This window comes from Pongo pygmaeus, chromosome 19, assembly GCF_028885625.2.
Source record: "Pongo pygmaeus isolate AG05252 chromosome 19, NHGRI_mPonPyg2-v2.0_pri, whole genome shotgun sequence".
NCBI lineage: Eukaryota > Metazoa > Chordata > Mammalia > Primates > Hominidae > Pongo > Pongo pygmaeus.
The window spans coordinates 73,636,789-73,649,490 of NC_072392.2; the positions used below are offsets into that span (position 1 = coordinate 73,636,789).

Sequence of the window (12,702 nt, forward strand, 5' to 3'; positions counted from 1 at the left end):
TCTAAAACTGTGAGAAATACATTTCTATGGTTTATAAATCACTCCATCAGTGGCATTTTGTTGTAGCAGCAGGAAGGGACTATGACATACACCATGGAGGCCACTGCTGCTACAGTGGCTAGCAGAGAGGATCATGGGTGGTTCCAGCTGTCATGCAGCCAGCAAAGGGTCTCATCCCTGACCCCTAGTCCAGTATGCTGTGGTCTCCAAGCCCACAGAAGGGCCCTCCCTCCAAAACCCAGCTTTCAGAGTCTAAGGGGCTGACAAAAGGTCAAGGGCTCTAGTTCTGGTCTGAGCTGGGACGGGTGAGCAGGCCACTGTGCAAGAGCTGCTAAATGCAGAGTCCCCAGGTATCGAGTCACCCTGAAAACTTGGTCTTCCCAAAGCTGCAGTAGGATCAGCATGTCTGGTTCAGTGCTGAGTGTGCAGGCTTGGGGCCTATCCCATGAACTCTGGAAGGGTATTTGCAAGACGGACCTCCTGTCCTCATCTTCCTTCTACCTTTCAGCCTCTTGGTCCTGTGTCACCGGACGGGCTCAGAGCATTCCTGAGCAACTTTGTGGTTCTGAGCATCTCTAAGAAACGAGGCCTGGGGGAGGGCAGGGAGGAGGGGAGAGGGGACGGTCAGGTGGGGTGTGGGGGATTGCAAAACAAAGACACGCTCGTTTGCCATTTACCAAAGACTTTTTTTTTTTTCTTTTTCTTTTAAAGCTTCTGTTTCCTCAAGGGAAAACTTTATTTCTGTGTGGGTAAAATGTTGCTCTCTTAACAAATCGAAAGCAGAACACGAGGAGAGGTTTTCAGTCCCTGTGACAAAGAACAAAGAATAAGCTCGTGGGCCTTGGGCGGCCACTGTCACCCTCCCCGCCCCTGACATTTCCCTTGTCCTCTCCTTCCATCCCAGTGGAGCCAAGAGCTGAGTGCATGTCATCCCCACTCTGGAGCCCAGAGTGTGGCTTTGATCAGGCGGAGGCAGCCGGCCTGGCCTGCAGGAAACACCACACTCTCCCCTGTTGAGCGCCTGGGAGGGCGATGCGGCAAGTGAGGGGATGAGTGTGCTTTTAGGGTGGTGTGGCAGCTGCTGTTCCTGCTGGCTTGGAGGACAGTGGAGAAAACGATGGAGGGAGGGGTTCAGAGAGTTCGTTTGACCAGCTGATGTCCGTTTTTCCTCACCAAGCCAAGAAGTCTCCCCACTATCTCTGGTCTTGGAGACAAGGCCTGGTTTTCGGAAGAGCTGGTCTGAGCATTTGAGTCTGTGGGACGACAGAGGAAGGTTCATTCAGAGGACTTATCAGGCCACTCCCACGCCCCTTGCACTCACCCTCCTCGGCCCCTTCACTCCAGCAGGTGGGAACAGTTTCTGGACTTTCACTTTCAGTTTTGGGTTTAGGGGACAATAGCCTCTGTTTCCCAGTGTTGTCTGTCTGGTGTTAGCTTATCAGCCCTGTCTTTTTTTGGCGTTGGTTGAGGTAGCTGGGATTGGGGTGAAGCTATCTTCTGGAGCAGGGGCTTGCACTCTGAGGGGAGAGCTGCTTTTCCTTGAGCAGCTTTTGGCGGGGGCATGTCCTGAGTCATTGCATCTGCTCCCTGTCCCCACCCCAGGGACCCTGGGAGAGGTCCCTCTAGTCCAGGCAGAAGAGTCACCTATGGGGAGAAGGTGGTGGTGGTCTCGGCCTCCACACTCATGGAGGAGCGCCGGATGTGCCGACAGGAAGACCATTGCCGGAGCTGCTCCTGGCTGAGGCAGCCCAGGTCCTTGAAGAGCTTGAAGAGATCGTTGCGGAACTTGACGCCGATGAAGGCATACAAGAAAGGGTTGACACAGCAGCGGACGCAGGCCAGGCTGTAGGTGACGTCGTAGGCGATGTTGAGCTGCTTACTGAGCTCACAGGTGCTACTGGTGATGTTGAAGTTGGCCACTGTCTGGGCCAGGACCACTCCATTGTAGGGCAGCTGGAAGACTATGAAGACCACGACCACAGCGATGATCACCTTGATGGCCTTGTTGCGCTCAAAGTTGCGTGCCTGGAGCAGGGTGCGGATGATGACAAGGTAACAGAAGCTCATGGCTAGCAGGGGGACCAGAAAGCCGATCACCATCTGGGCCACCTGGATGGTGATAAAGGCCTCCACATGCTCTGTGATGAGAGAGCATCGCATCGCTTGCTCACTGCTGCTCCTCTGGAGGTCACTGTACAGGAGCTCTGGGATGGAGAGCACCGTGGCTAGTATCCAGATGCCCACACAGGACAGCTTGCTGATGAGGAGGACGCGGGCACGGTGGCGGTGAGCTGAGACGGCCTGGACGATGGCCACGTAGCGGTCAATGCTGATGCAAAGAAGTAGGAGCATGCCGCTGAAGAAGCTCATCTTGTAGATGGCAAAGATGAGCTTGCAAAAGTGGACACCGAAGACCCAGGACTTGGCCGCGCTGTAGGCCCAGAAGGGAAGGGTCAGGAGGAAGAGGATGTCTGCCACCGCCAGGTTGAGCAGGTAGGTATCGGTCATGGTCTTGAGCCTCTTGAAATAGATATAGGTCAACACGACCAGCCCGTTGCCCAGTAGGCCCACGAAACAAATGATGGAGTACATGATAGGGAGGAACCAGGCTTTAAAGTTCCGCACGTCCTTCTTGGAACACAAAGACTCGAACAAAGTGTAGTCCACTGTGGTGTTGTCTCCGATGTAATCGTCCGTGACCTCATCTTGACACAGGCATACCTTCGGGGAAGGAAATGAGGGAAAACAGGCCAGTTTAGCTGGGTGGCTCCAACTCTGGCTGGGATTTAGCCTAGAGCAGTGGTTTCTTTCTTTCTTTTTTTTTTTTCTTGAGACATGGTCTCACTCTGTTGCTCAGGCTGGAGTGCAGTGGTGCAATCATGGCTCCCTGCAGCCTCGGCCTCTCCAGGCTCAGGTGATCCTCCCACTTCAGCCTCCTGAGTAGCTGGGACCACAGCTTTATGCCACCACACCCAGCGAATTTTTGTATTTTTAGTAGAGATGGGATTTTGCCATGTTGCCCAGGCGGGAGGAATAGTGGTTTCATCATGAGGTCCGCATCATCAGTATCATAGCATCACCTGGAAACTTGTTAGGAATGCAAATTCTCAGGCCCCACCTGAGACTTCTGAACCAGAATCTCAGGTGATGGGTCTAGGAATCTGTGCTTTCCTAAAGTCTCCAGGTGATTCTTTGGTTTGAAATCAGTGCTTCTCAAATTTTAACTCCAATATGCATCACCTGATTAATCCTGTGAAAATGTCTATCCTGAATCGGTAGGCTGAGGTGGGGCCTGAGATTCTACAGTTCTCCTAATAAGTAGCAAGTGGCTGATTTTGCCAAGTCTGAGAGACTCTACATGTGCTGACAGGGGACTGGAAATCGGCTGGGCTCTGGGGCCAGATGAGCCTTGAACTGGTTAAACTCTCTCTCTCTCTCTCAGAGCCTCAGTTTTCTCTTCTGTGAAATAGAAATGAATCCTATTTGCTTCCCATGGTTGCTGTGAGGTACCTAGCCCAGGATCCAGCACCATTTCCTCTCCATGGAGCTTTAATTTTGCCCTCTGGAAGCTCCATGAGAGAGGGAACGTGTCTTTCTTCTTGACCCTCCTTTAGAACTTGGTGGAGTTTTCCAGGGGGCTTACAAAAGACCTCAGCTTTAGGGGGAAAATTCACCTGGGGGTCAAGGTTGAGGAGGGCCTGGAGTAAGAAGAGAGGAAGGAAAATGCTCCCATTTTGAGGTCATGAAGCCTTGGGTTTGGGGCAAACTGCTGTGATCATGAGTGGTGGGTGACCTGGAGAGACTTCAGATCCTGGGTCCCCTCTTAGCACCCAGCAGGAGCTCAGGCAACGTGAGCCCAAGTGCCATAAACTCCGTGAATGGATGATGGGCCATGGGATGGGGGCGAGGCCTCCTCAGCAGCTGTGTCCCTGGAAGGAAGCGCAGCTCTCATCTCCCACTCTCCCTCTGCGCTCCCGCCCTCTCCCCCCACCTCTCTGCCTCTCTCTTCCTCGCATCTCTTCCGGCAGATCCCAATCAGCAGGACTCAGCTGCTGGAGCTTTTTTTAGCCTGTCTGCAGGGCCGGGTGAAGGTTCAGCAGCCTGCTGTGATTTTATCAATGAAGGAGGGGGCCCATGCCTGCCCGTGCCTCTGCGCACAGCGATGGATGGGTTTGTGCAGGGTAGGGAGCTGGGCTGGAGGACCTGCCTCATGAGGCTCATGGTTCTATCTCCAGGAACCAGATTCAGCAGCTCAGCGACAACGGGTTTCTACCCATTTGTGCTGGAGGGATTCACTGTATCTGGTCTCTATCTCTTTTTCACACCCAAGTTCTGGATTCATCACTGTCCTGCTTGGGAACAGGGTGAGGACAAAATGATGTCCAGGAGCCTTTTCTTTGGCCATTGCTAGCCTGAGACGAAAAGTCAGTGGCAACCCCTCTTCCCTCTCCTGGGCATGGCTGCAGCCTGGGAGCCCTGAAGGAGGCTGCTGCCTTTGGCCCAGCCATGGTTACGGCCCAAGGCCTTAGACCCGGGGTCCCTGGACATGAGGGGGTCTCAGCCTTCCTGGAGGGCGGTACTCACAGCCTCTATGAAGTACACTCTGCATCATCCAGTCCTGCCTTCCCTTCTCCCCTTGAACCTTGTTCCTGTTTTATAATTCTCCCTCCCCCAGCCTCACTGCCTCTGCAGCCCACAGCCCCACCACATCCTGCCCTGTCTGAGCACCCTCTCCCCAAGTGAAAGGGAAGAATGAGCCTCAGCTGTCCTCCTCCCCTTCCCAACCTTCTAGACTCCACTGCCAGCAGTACAGCCCCCCAGAGTCCTGGAGACAGGGGAGAGAGAGGAGGGAGTGGTGATGGGGAAGGGGGCCAGGCTGTGGGCTGCAGCCCAGGCTCCAGGGGGCCTCTGGGATGGGGTTTTGGGAACAGTGCCCAGCTTGGGGCCTGCCTCTGGCCTGAGCTTCTGGAAAGCGGCCCCCTGGCCTCCAGAGCTGGGGATGATCTGAATTCTGAAGCACTGCCTCTCTAGCTCTGGCCTCAGCTGGACTCCCCTACCCCCACTCTGAGCTCCCACCTCTAACAAACGGGAGAAAGTTGACTCTGCGAGTTACAGTTTCTTCTAACTTTGGCACTTGGTGAGGCACACTTTCTGTCTGTTTCTGGATGGAGAAACAGAACTTTGTAAAGTGAGGGTCTTTGTTCCTGCCGAGTTCAGGCCCGCTATAAAGTATGTGCTCATCCACCCCTCTCCCCATCCCTAGGGCTCCATCCTCTCTTTCCTCCCCTGCCAGGGAGGCCGGATGGGTCTCTATTTCACCAGAGAAAATGGGGGCTGCGAGGGGAGCCTTTGGGTGAAGGTTGGAAAGAGACAACTTTGGGGTGATAGGATAGTAACAAGATCGCCAGATCCAGGGTGATTTTCTCAGCACACATGCACAAAACCCAGTAGCCTTTTTTGGTTTTTGCAGCTCTTCTCTCTCTAAGAACTCAGAGTCCATGTTTCTGTCTCCTGGGCAGGGAGATTGGAGGTGGGATAGGGAAGGTGGTAAGTTATTTTCCCCCATGTTTTAACCTAAATGGAGTAAAGGAAGTCCAGAGAACATCTGTGGCTCTCCAGGGTCACTCAGCAGATGGTGAGGGGGCAGCCATTAGCTTAATGAAAGGCAGGCGGGCTTATGTCTGGGTCTTGTATCTTCTAGCAAATGCCCAGCTCCTCCACTAAACCCCTGACTTGGGAGGCCGTGTGGAGAAGGGAACAGAGCTTTCCTTGGCAGAGAACCTCACCTGGAAAATGACAAGGAGAGCCACCACCAGCACGCTTTTCATTGGTTTCCCTGTAGGAGACAAGGAGAGAAAGTTATTGCTTGGCAGGGACAATTCTTTGTTATTAAAGAAAGCAGTGGAGGGGGAGACGCTGTTGGGAACTTTCCTCCCAAGCTCCAGGCACTGTGTTTGCTGAAAGAGAACATCAGAACCAGATTGTGCCTTTGAACACCTGGCCCGCTGCCCGGCATCACTGTCCTCACCTCCTTCTCGTCCTCCTCCACTCCCAGGTCCTGGAAAGAAGCAGCATCAGAATGCAGGGCAGCCCCTCCCACCCCCTGTCTTGGCCCATCTGGGCTGCTTCTTGGAGCTGGGAAGTCTTCTCTAGCCCAGACCACCCCTCTAGACTGAGCTTGGTTGGTGGGTCTGAGTGCTCCCTCCCACTCCACCTGATGTGGGATGAGGCAGCAAGGCTATGAGGTCATGGGGTAGGTGCACATGTTTCCAGCCCTGCTTTGGTGCTGGTAGCCACTGGCCCAGGAGCATTTTCCTGGCATCCAGGTGAGTGGGCAGCCACATGTGCATGAAGCCAAGCCTGAGTGTCTCCTGAGGGAGGTAGGCTGAGGAAGGAGGATGACCTCACAGGCTGGGTAGAGGGATGAGGTTCCTTACTGGTCCACAGCGATGAAGACTGCCTCAGGGCTCCACCAGCTCCACAACACCCCCTCACTGAAATGACATTCATTCAGCACTGACTGTTGGTCCACTGGGCGCACACCCTTGGCCTGCCTTTGGGGCAGAGATCCCTTCCCTTTTATCTTGTGCAGGCCCACAATTGAGGAGGTGCCCCACAATTGCGTGCTGATGAATATATGAATGATAAATACATGAATGATGAATAAATACATGAATGACAAGTAAACGAATGCCTGTCCTTTTTCCAAGGGAGACGGCATCAAGATGGCCCGAGAGGACACAGAAGGGATGCTGTCCTGTGGCAGTGTGGGGGAAGGACGCTCTTTCCTGATATCACGACTTCTTTCTTTCTTTATTTTTTTGCTTAACTGAAGTGCCTGCACACACTTTCTCTCCTTTAACTTGTTTTCTAAGCTAGGCTTGCGGGGCAGGTGAAAGGGGGAACAGGGTCAGCTTTGGGAAGGGACGTGTTCTGGAAGTCAGGAGGCTTCCTTTGGTCTGAGCAGCCGATGGGGACCCCGGTTTAGCACAAGGCCCAGATGTGCTCAGTCTGGTTTTGTGGCTGAGCCTGGGGCCCAGCAGGAACTTATTTCTTCCTGAGGCTGAGCAGGGAGGGCGGTTGACAGAGTGATTTGCCTAGATGTCTTAGCTTACCTACAAGTCAGGGAGGCAGTAGCCCTCTTCCTGTATCCTGACCCTCAGGTCCCAGCTAGGTAGGGCCTGGCCCACTGGAGAGTCAGTAACTGCGATGCCACAAGTGAAGGCAGGCCCTTGGCAGCTCCAAGCTCAATAGGGCTAGGAAATGTGTGGGAACCTGTTTAAGGCACCTTCTCCTGGAGGCTAGGGAAGAAGTGAGAGCCCTGCGCTTCCGTGTCCTTGGCCACAGCACCACCTGCTGGAAGCCTCTTTGCATGGCACCCAGGTTGCGGTTGGTTAATGTGTTCCCCGGAAAGTGTGTAAAAAAGCCAGGGATTCTGGGCTTGGGAGTTCCTCAGGGAAGAAGAGACTGCATCGGGCTACATAAATAAATAGGTATTTCTCCCGCCTTGAGCAAATTATCCTGCACGCTACTGCTAGACACATCTTCCTAAAGCTTAGCTCTGATGCCAGTCCCCACCTCAATCCTCCTAAATCCTCAGGGTCTCTAACCGGCCCTGAGGATGAAGCCCCTGATGCTTGGCCTGGCAGTCCAGTCCTCCACCGTCCACTCAAAGAGGGCTTCCTAGCTGCATTTTCTATTTTGGGGACAGGCAGCCGCTGTCCTCTCGTTCCCAGCCTGCGCTCGGGCATTTGTAGTCCTGCTGGGATTGGACCCTGTTGCAACAGAGCTCCCCACCGCACCTCTCATTCCCCTTTTTCACTGAATTACCCCTGAGCTCCTGAGTTTAAGTCCACATGTTTACGTCCAACCACACTTCACGGTTCAACGCTCCACCCGCCCTCCACTGACTCATCTAGAGGTCGAGTCTCGAGGTTTCTTTAAACACGTAAATGTCTTTCGGTTACTCTAGAGAAAGCCCGCTCTGACTGTCAGGGAGAAATGAGAAACCTCAAAGTTTTGATAAGTCACAACGGGTGAGATCTGAGGAGCAAGAACTGTGTTTCTGTTGAACTCTGTTGATAACCCCTTCTCCTGGGCGCTGTCCCACTCCTGCTGTTCCCGTCAGGGGAGGGGAGTTGGGGGAGTGCTGGCATGTGTGCTGGTGATTTCTCATTCCAGGTGTTTTGGAGGAGGTGGATGAGCAAGGTTCTTGTAGGTCCAAAACAGGTGGCTTTCAAGAAACATCACAGGGAAACTTAGGGGAACTCTTGCATGTGGCAAAAGGGAGCCTGGTCAGTGGCCATGAGTCAGATCATCCCTGTCTGTTACAAAGTCATAAAGCAACTGGTCTTGGGCAGCGGCTTCAGTGAGACCAGTGAAGTTGGGAATCTCTGGGGCTAGGGAGTGGTTGACCTAGATGTTGGGTGTTTTCTGAGTTCTTGAGTTTTCAGTAATGATCATCATGAAAATTCCCTAGAACTCCAACCTGAGCCCCCAACATGAGAGACTGCCCATCCAGGAAAGATAATTATTGGCTGGCTGCCCCCACCTCCAAACCATGAACTTCCATCCCCACATTTTTCCAGGTCCTCCAGACCGCCCAGGAAATCACAGTTGCCCAATCAGCTCGCCCCAAGAGCGACCCCAAGCTTTTTCCTCTCTGAACTTCCTCACCTGCCAACACAACTTTTCTCTCTCTCTCTCTCTTTCTTTTTGGATAGGGGAGGCAGAGGAGAAGCAGGGAGGTGGTGAGAGGTCTAGAGATCTGGGGAATCCACTTTCAGACAGTAGGCAGGGATAAGTGAGAGCCGGGTAGATCTTGCAGTTTCTATGTTATCAACTGCTGTATCCAATGAGATAATTCATATTCACTGAGCTCTCACCGCGTGCCACACTGTCTGCACGTATGGTCTCATTTCAACCTCTCAAAAGCCCCATGAGGTAGGCGCTACTATTATCCCCATTTACCAGCGAGAAACTGAAACACAACAAGTAACTTTCTCAGAGTCACACAATGGCCAGCAGGGGAGCAGGCTTTGAAACCCTCCAACTCCAGCAACCACACTCCTAACCATCCTTCTGTGCTGCCAGTGGGTCTGTATGTGTCTCTCCCTCATAACATCTCGTGAGCTACCCCGGTGATCCTCATCCTAGATTCCAGAAAATAGAGGCCCAGAGAGATTAAGCCAAATGCCTGGGGCCATACAGCTGCTAAGAGAGGGACCTGAGATTTGAACAGGATAGCAAGGTTTGGGCTCTGGCTACTGCATCAGGCTGCGTTTCTGATGAGCCTGCTGTGTCTAGGACGCTCCACAGAGCATGAGGGGAATCTTTGCTCCCCATGCCCCACTGGCCACCAGTGCGTCCTGCTTCCATCCCCCAACATCCCAGCCCCCAACAGAGCCGGCCCCACCTCTGTTCTGACACAGGGCTTTGCTGCCTCTTTGCTGCCACAGAACTCCTTCCAAAATACAAATCTCATCCTTTAATTCACCTACTTGAAAAATAAAAATCTTTGATGGGTACCCATTGTTTTCAGGATAGAGTCCAAATTCCTTAGGGATGCCGTACTACGTTTTAAGGATTGGGTCTCCTGTGCCTGCGTCCTTCCTCCTCATCTTCCTCCTTGGCATGGCCAGCTACTCCACCCTCCCCTCCGCTTGCTTCTTTCTTGTCTCTGTTACTGTTGTCTCAGCTGACCATCTACACGGCTGCAGCCTTAGTCCCCAGGACACTCTGCTTGTCAGCGTGGAGTTTTTGAAATAATGGATTTGAATGCCTTTAGGTGGGGCATGCACCCTCTGGGTCACTCTACTCCCCTCCACTTCCTGCACCTTATGCCCATTCCCTCTTTTACCTTGTCGGCCTCTGGTGGCAATGGAGTTTGCCATTCCTGCCACATCCTGGGCCCCTTGCGGCTCCTTGTTGGGCTTGACAACTCCTACACACCCTTGAAAACCCACCTTAAACACCTCTCTGACCCAGGTTCACTATTCCCTTCTTGTCTTGCCCTTGCCCTGGTCAATGCTGTATCTCATTCTGTTACGGTGGCTTGGTGACCTATGTGTCACTCTCCCCACCAGACTGGTCATCCCTGAATCCCTCAAGCAATGAGAGCTGACTGAATGTCCCAAGCAAAGAGGAGAGATTTTTCCAACAGCGTCCCTCTCCTCCCCAGCCAAGTTTCTGGCAGGCAAGAAACTGGCCCTGAATTAGCTTCAGCATCCCCCTTTGCCACCATGTATGTCTGAGCTGTGAGGCACACATCTCTCATGGGTTCATCTTTTCCTTGCTTTTCTTTTGAGAATTATGAAAGATCTTCGGTCTCATTGCTCGAAGGTGGGGAGGGTGCCTCAGAGCTGCTCATTCAAACCATGAAAAAGGCCAGCTCAGCCCTGCTTGGGAGTTTTCATTTTGTGTAACAGAAACCCTGCCTCCTCACCCACCTCTTGCTCCTTGCTGGGCAGATGAAGAGCAGAATGACAGATCCTCTGAGGCCCACCCACCCCATCAACGGCCCAGAGCCCGTTTTGAGCAAAGCTTGTCAGCGGCTTCCCCTCCTACCAGTATTTCGGGTTTGACCGTTGGGGCTCTCTCAAGTTGAGTGAAGTGGCAAGAACATCCCTTCTTCCTGGACCAGAGATTACCCTCTCTCCTTGCATCAAAGCCTAGGAGTCTAGCACCCCCAAACCTAGTCTGGGGTAAGACACTGTGCACATCTTCCCAACCCCCTGTTCAGTCATGTGGATGGCTTGAAATCAATCAGCCAGGGAGGGAGAATTTACACCATGGAAATTGGCAAGCACTACAAATTCAGGACTTTCCCTCCACCCTGGAGGCTGCTACCAATGCTCCACCCCGGGGAGCTGCTTTTCAAACGCCCAGCAACACACCACTGGGCACTGCTTGGTTTCCTTCCTGGAGGCCAGTATGAAAGGCTGGAGCAGGGTCTTCTGTGGATGACGTCTGTACTGTGGGATTGTGATGGGAGGCGGTGGAGCGGGGGCTGGGGAGTGCGATTTAAGGGTAGATTGGCTGGGAAATGAGGCATTTGGAAGAGATTTTCAAAAACTAAACTCTACAGAGTTCTTGATACGGTGTATTCATTCATTCCACAGACATTTTCTCCTCACATCCTCAAAGCACCTGAACCTGCCTTTCAGGAGTTCACAGTCAGTGGGTGGGGTGACCAGTTTAACCCTTTCACAGCTGTTTGCTGGGTCCAGACCCAGGGTTCAGGGCAGGCGGGGAAAGAAGAGATGAAATCAAGGAGGCTGTGGTGTGGCGAGGAGGGGTTTGAGGACAGCACCAGGGAACCTTCACTTTTTAAAGCCAACCCCTTGCGGCTTTGAGGCCGCCGTGGTGCATTGTTTGCTGGTGAGACAAGCCATCTAGGAACCTGGTCTTCTTAGCCTCAGCCTGGTCTGACTCCACAGCTGAGATTTATAAAGGGGGTGTCTGGAGCTGGATGAACCACTCCGAACACCCTCAGTGCTTCCCCTTGACCCCTTCTAGTCAAGACGGAGGTTAGAGCCGAGAAAGGGCTTTCTAAAGAGTAGAGTTGTCTGCCGCGGCAGAGTGCGTGAGGTTTGCTCAGGGGCAGGGGCTGTGCTGAAGGCCTGGCTATGATTTCTCCAAGCTGAGTGCCCCTTGCCATCCCATTCCATGTTGCCTGCCCATTCCTTAACTTGCAAGAGGCAACAGCAAAGCCAGATCAAAGCTGGTGGGATGTGCAGCAGAGAGAAAGCAACCACAGCTTGCATTTGCAATGCACCGCACCATTGTCACAACCCAGTCACGTTTCATTTGCATCTCCTTATGACCCCAAGTGGACAGGTATACGAATATTTGGTAGGGGAGAAAGGTGGGAATCAGAGAGTGGGTAAAAGGTCCTAAGCTCTTTAGGGAGAATTTCTCTGTTGAAACCTGTCCCCAGAGGTCCCAGAGGGCCTAACCTATCACCCTCATGATGAGAACAGGTTCTGCCAGACCACCAAGACCAGCCCCGCCACTCTCTTATGTCCCTGCTGTTTTAGAAAGACATGACCTCGGCCCCTCCCTTGTCCCCACTGGCACCAAAGGCTGACCCCTTCCCCAGGTCTGGAAGGGCAGGTGCACCCCTCCTGGGACAGCAGGGGGCATTCTCTGGAAGTAGCTTCCAATGCCCACCAAATCAGAACTGATTTCTCCAGGAAGCACCCCTATGCGCTCCACCCGCATCCTCCACCCCCATTCCACAGGGTCAGTCTGGGTGTCCAAGACCCTGGTACTGTTCCTTCTCACATGAAGAGGCTCACTTACCCAGGTCCATGACGCTCTCTGGGCGGTAAAACCACACAGGAAGGCTGTGCCCGGCCTCGCGCTACCCCTGTCTGGGGAGGAAGTGGTTCGAGCCCCTTTTAAGTTGTCAGAGGAGCCACCCTCTTCCCTGCCCCTCCCACCCTTGCTCCTCCCCCCAGCTCTCCCTGACTCACGCCGGGCCCCTTCAGTGCCTTCAGAGATAAAGGGGCAGAAGAAAGGTGACAGAGGGTGACAGTCGCTGATCATAGGATCCTGAATCATGAGGTCATTTACATTCAAAAAGCCCCCTGTGCTGCCTGGCAGAATCCAGATGAGGGGCCATTTACTGATTCAACAAATCTTTATAGCATGAATATCACATGTCAGGCCATGGGTTAGATGTTGGGGAGTCAGAGATGT

The 12,702-nt window shown here is 53.2% G+C and overlaps 1 protein-coding gene across 1 annotated transcript; it reads right to left on the reverse strand.

Moving 5' to 3' along the window:
• Positions 1-665: 665 nt before the first annotated feature.
• Positions 666-12,389, reverse strand: CCR7 (C-C motif chemokine receptor 7). Its single transcript, XM_054456386.2, has 3 exons — positions 12,304-12,389; positions 5,787-5,836; positions 666-2,721 (listed from the first exon to the last, which is right to left on the reverse strand). The coding sequence occupies exons 1-3, from the start codon at positions 12,311-12,313 to the stop codon at positions 1,645-1,647; spliced, it is 1,137 nt and encodes a 378-aa protein (XP_054312361.1). The 5' UTR covers positions 12,314-12,389; the 3' UTR covers positions 666-1,644.
• Between the last annotated feature and the right edge of the window lie 313 nt (positions 12,390-12,702).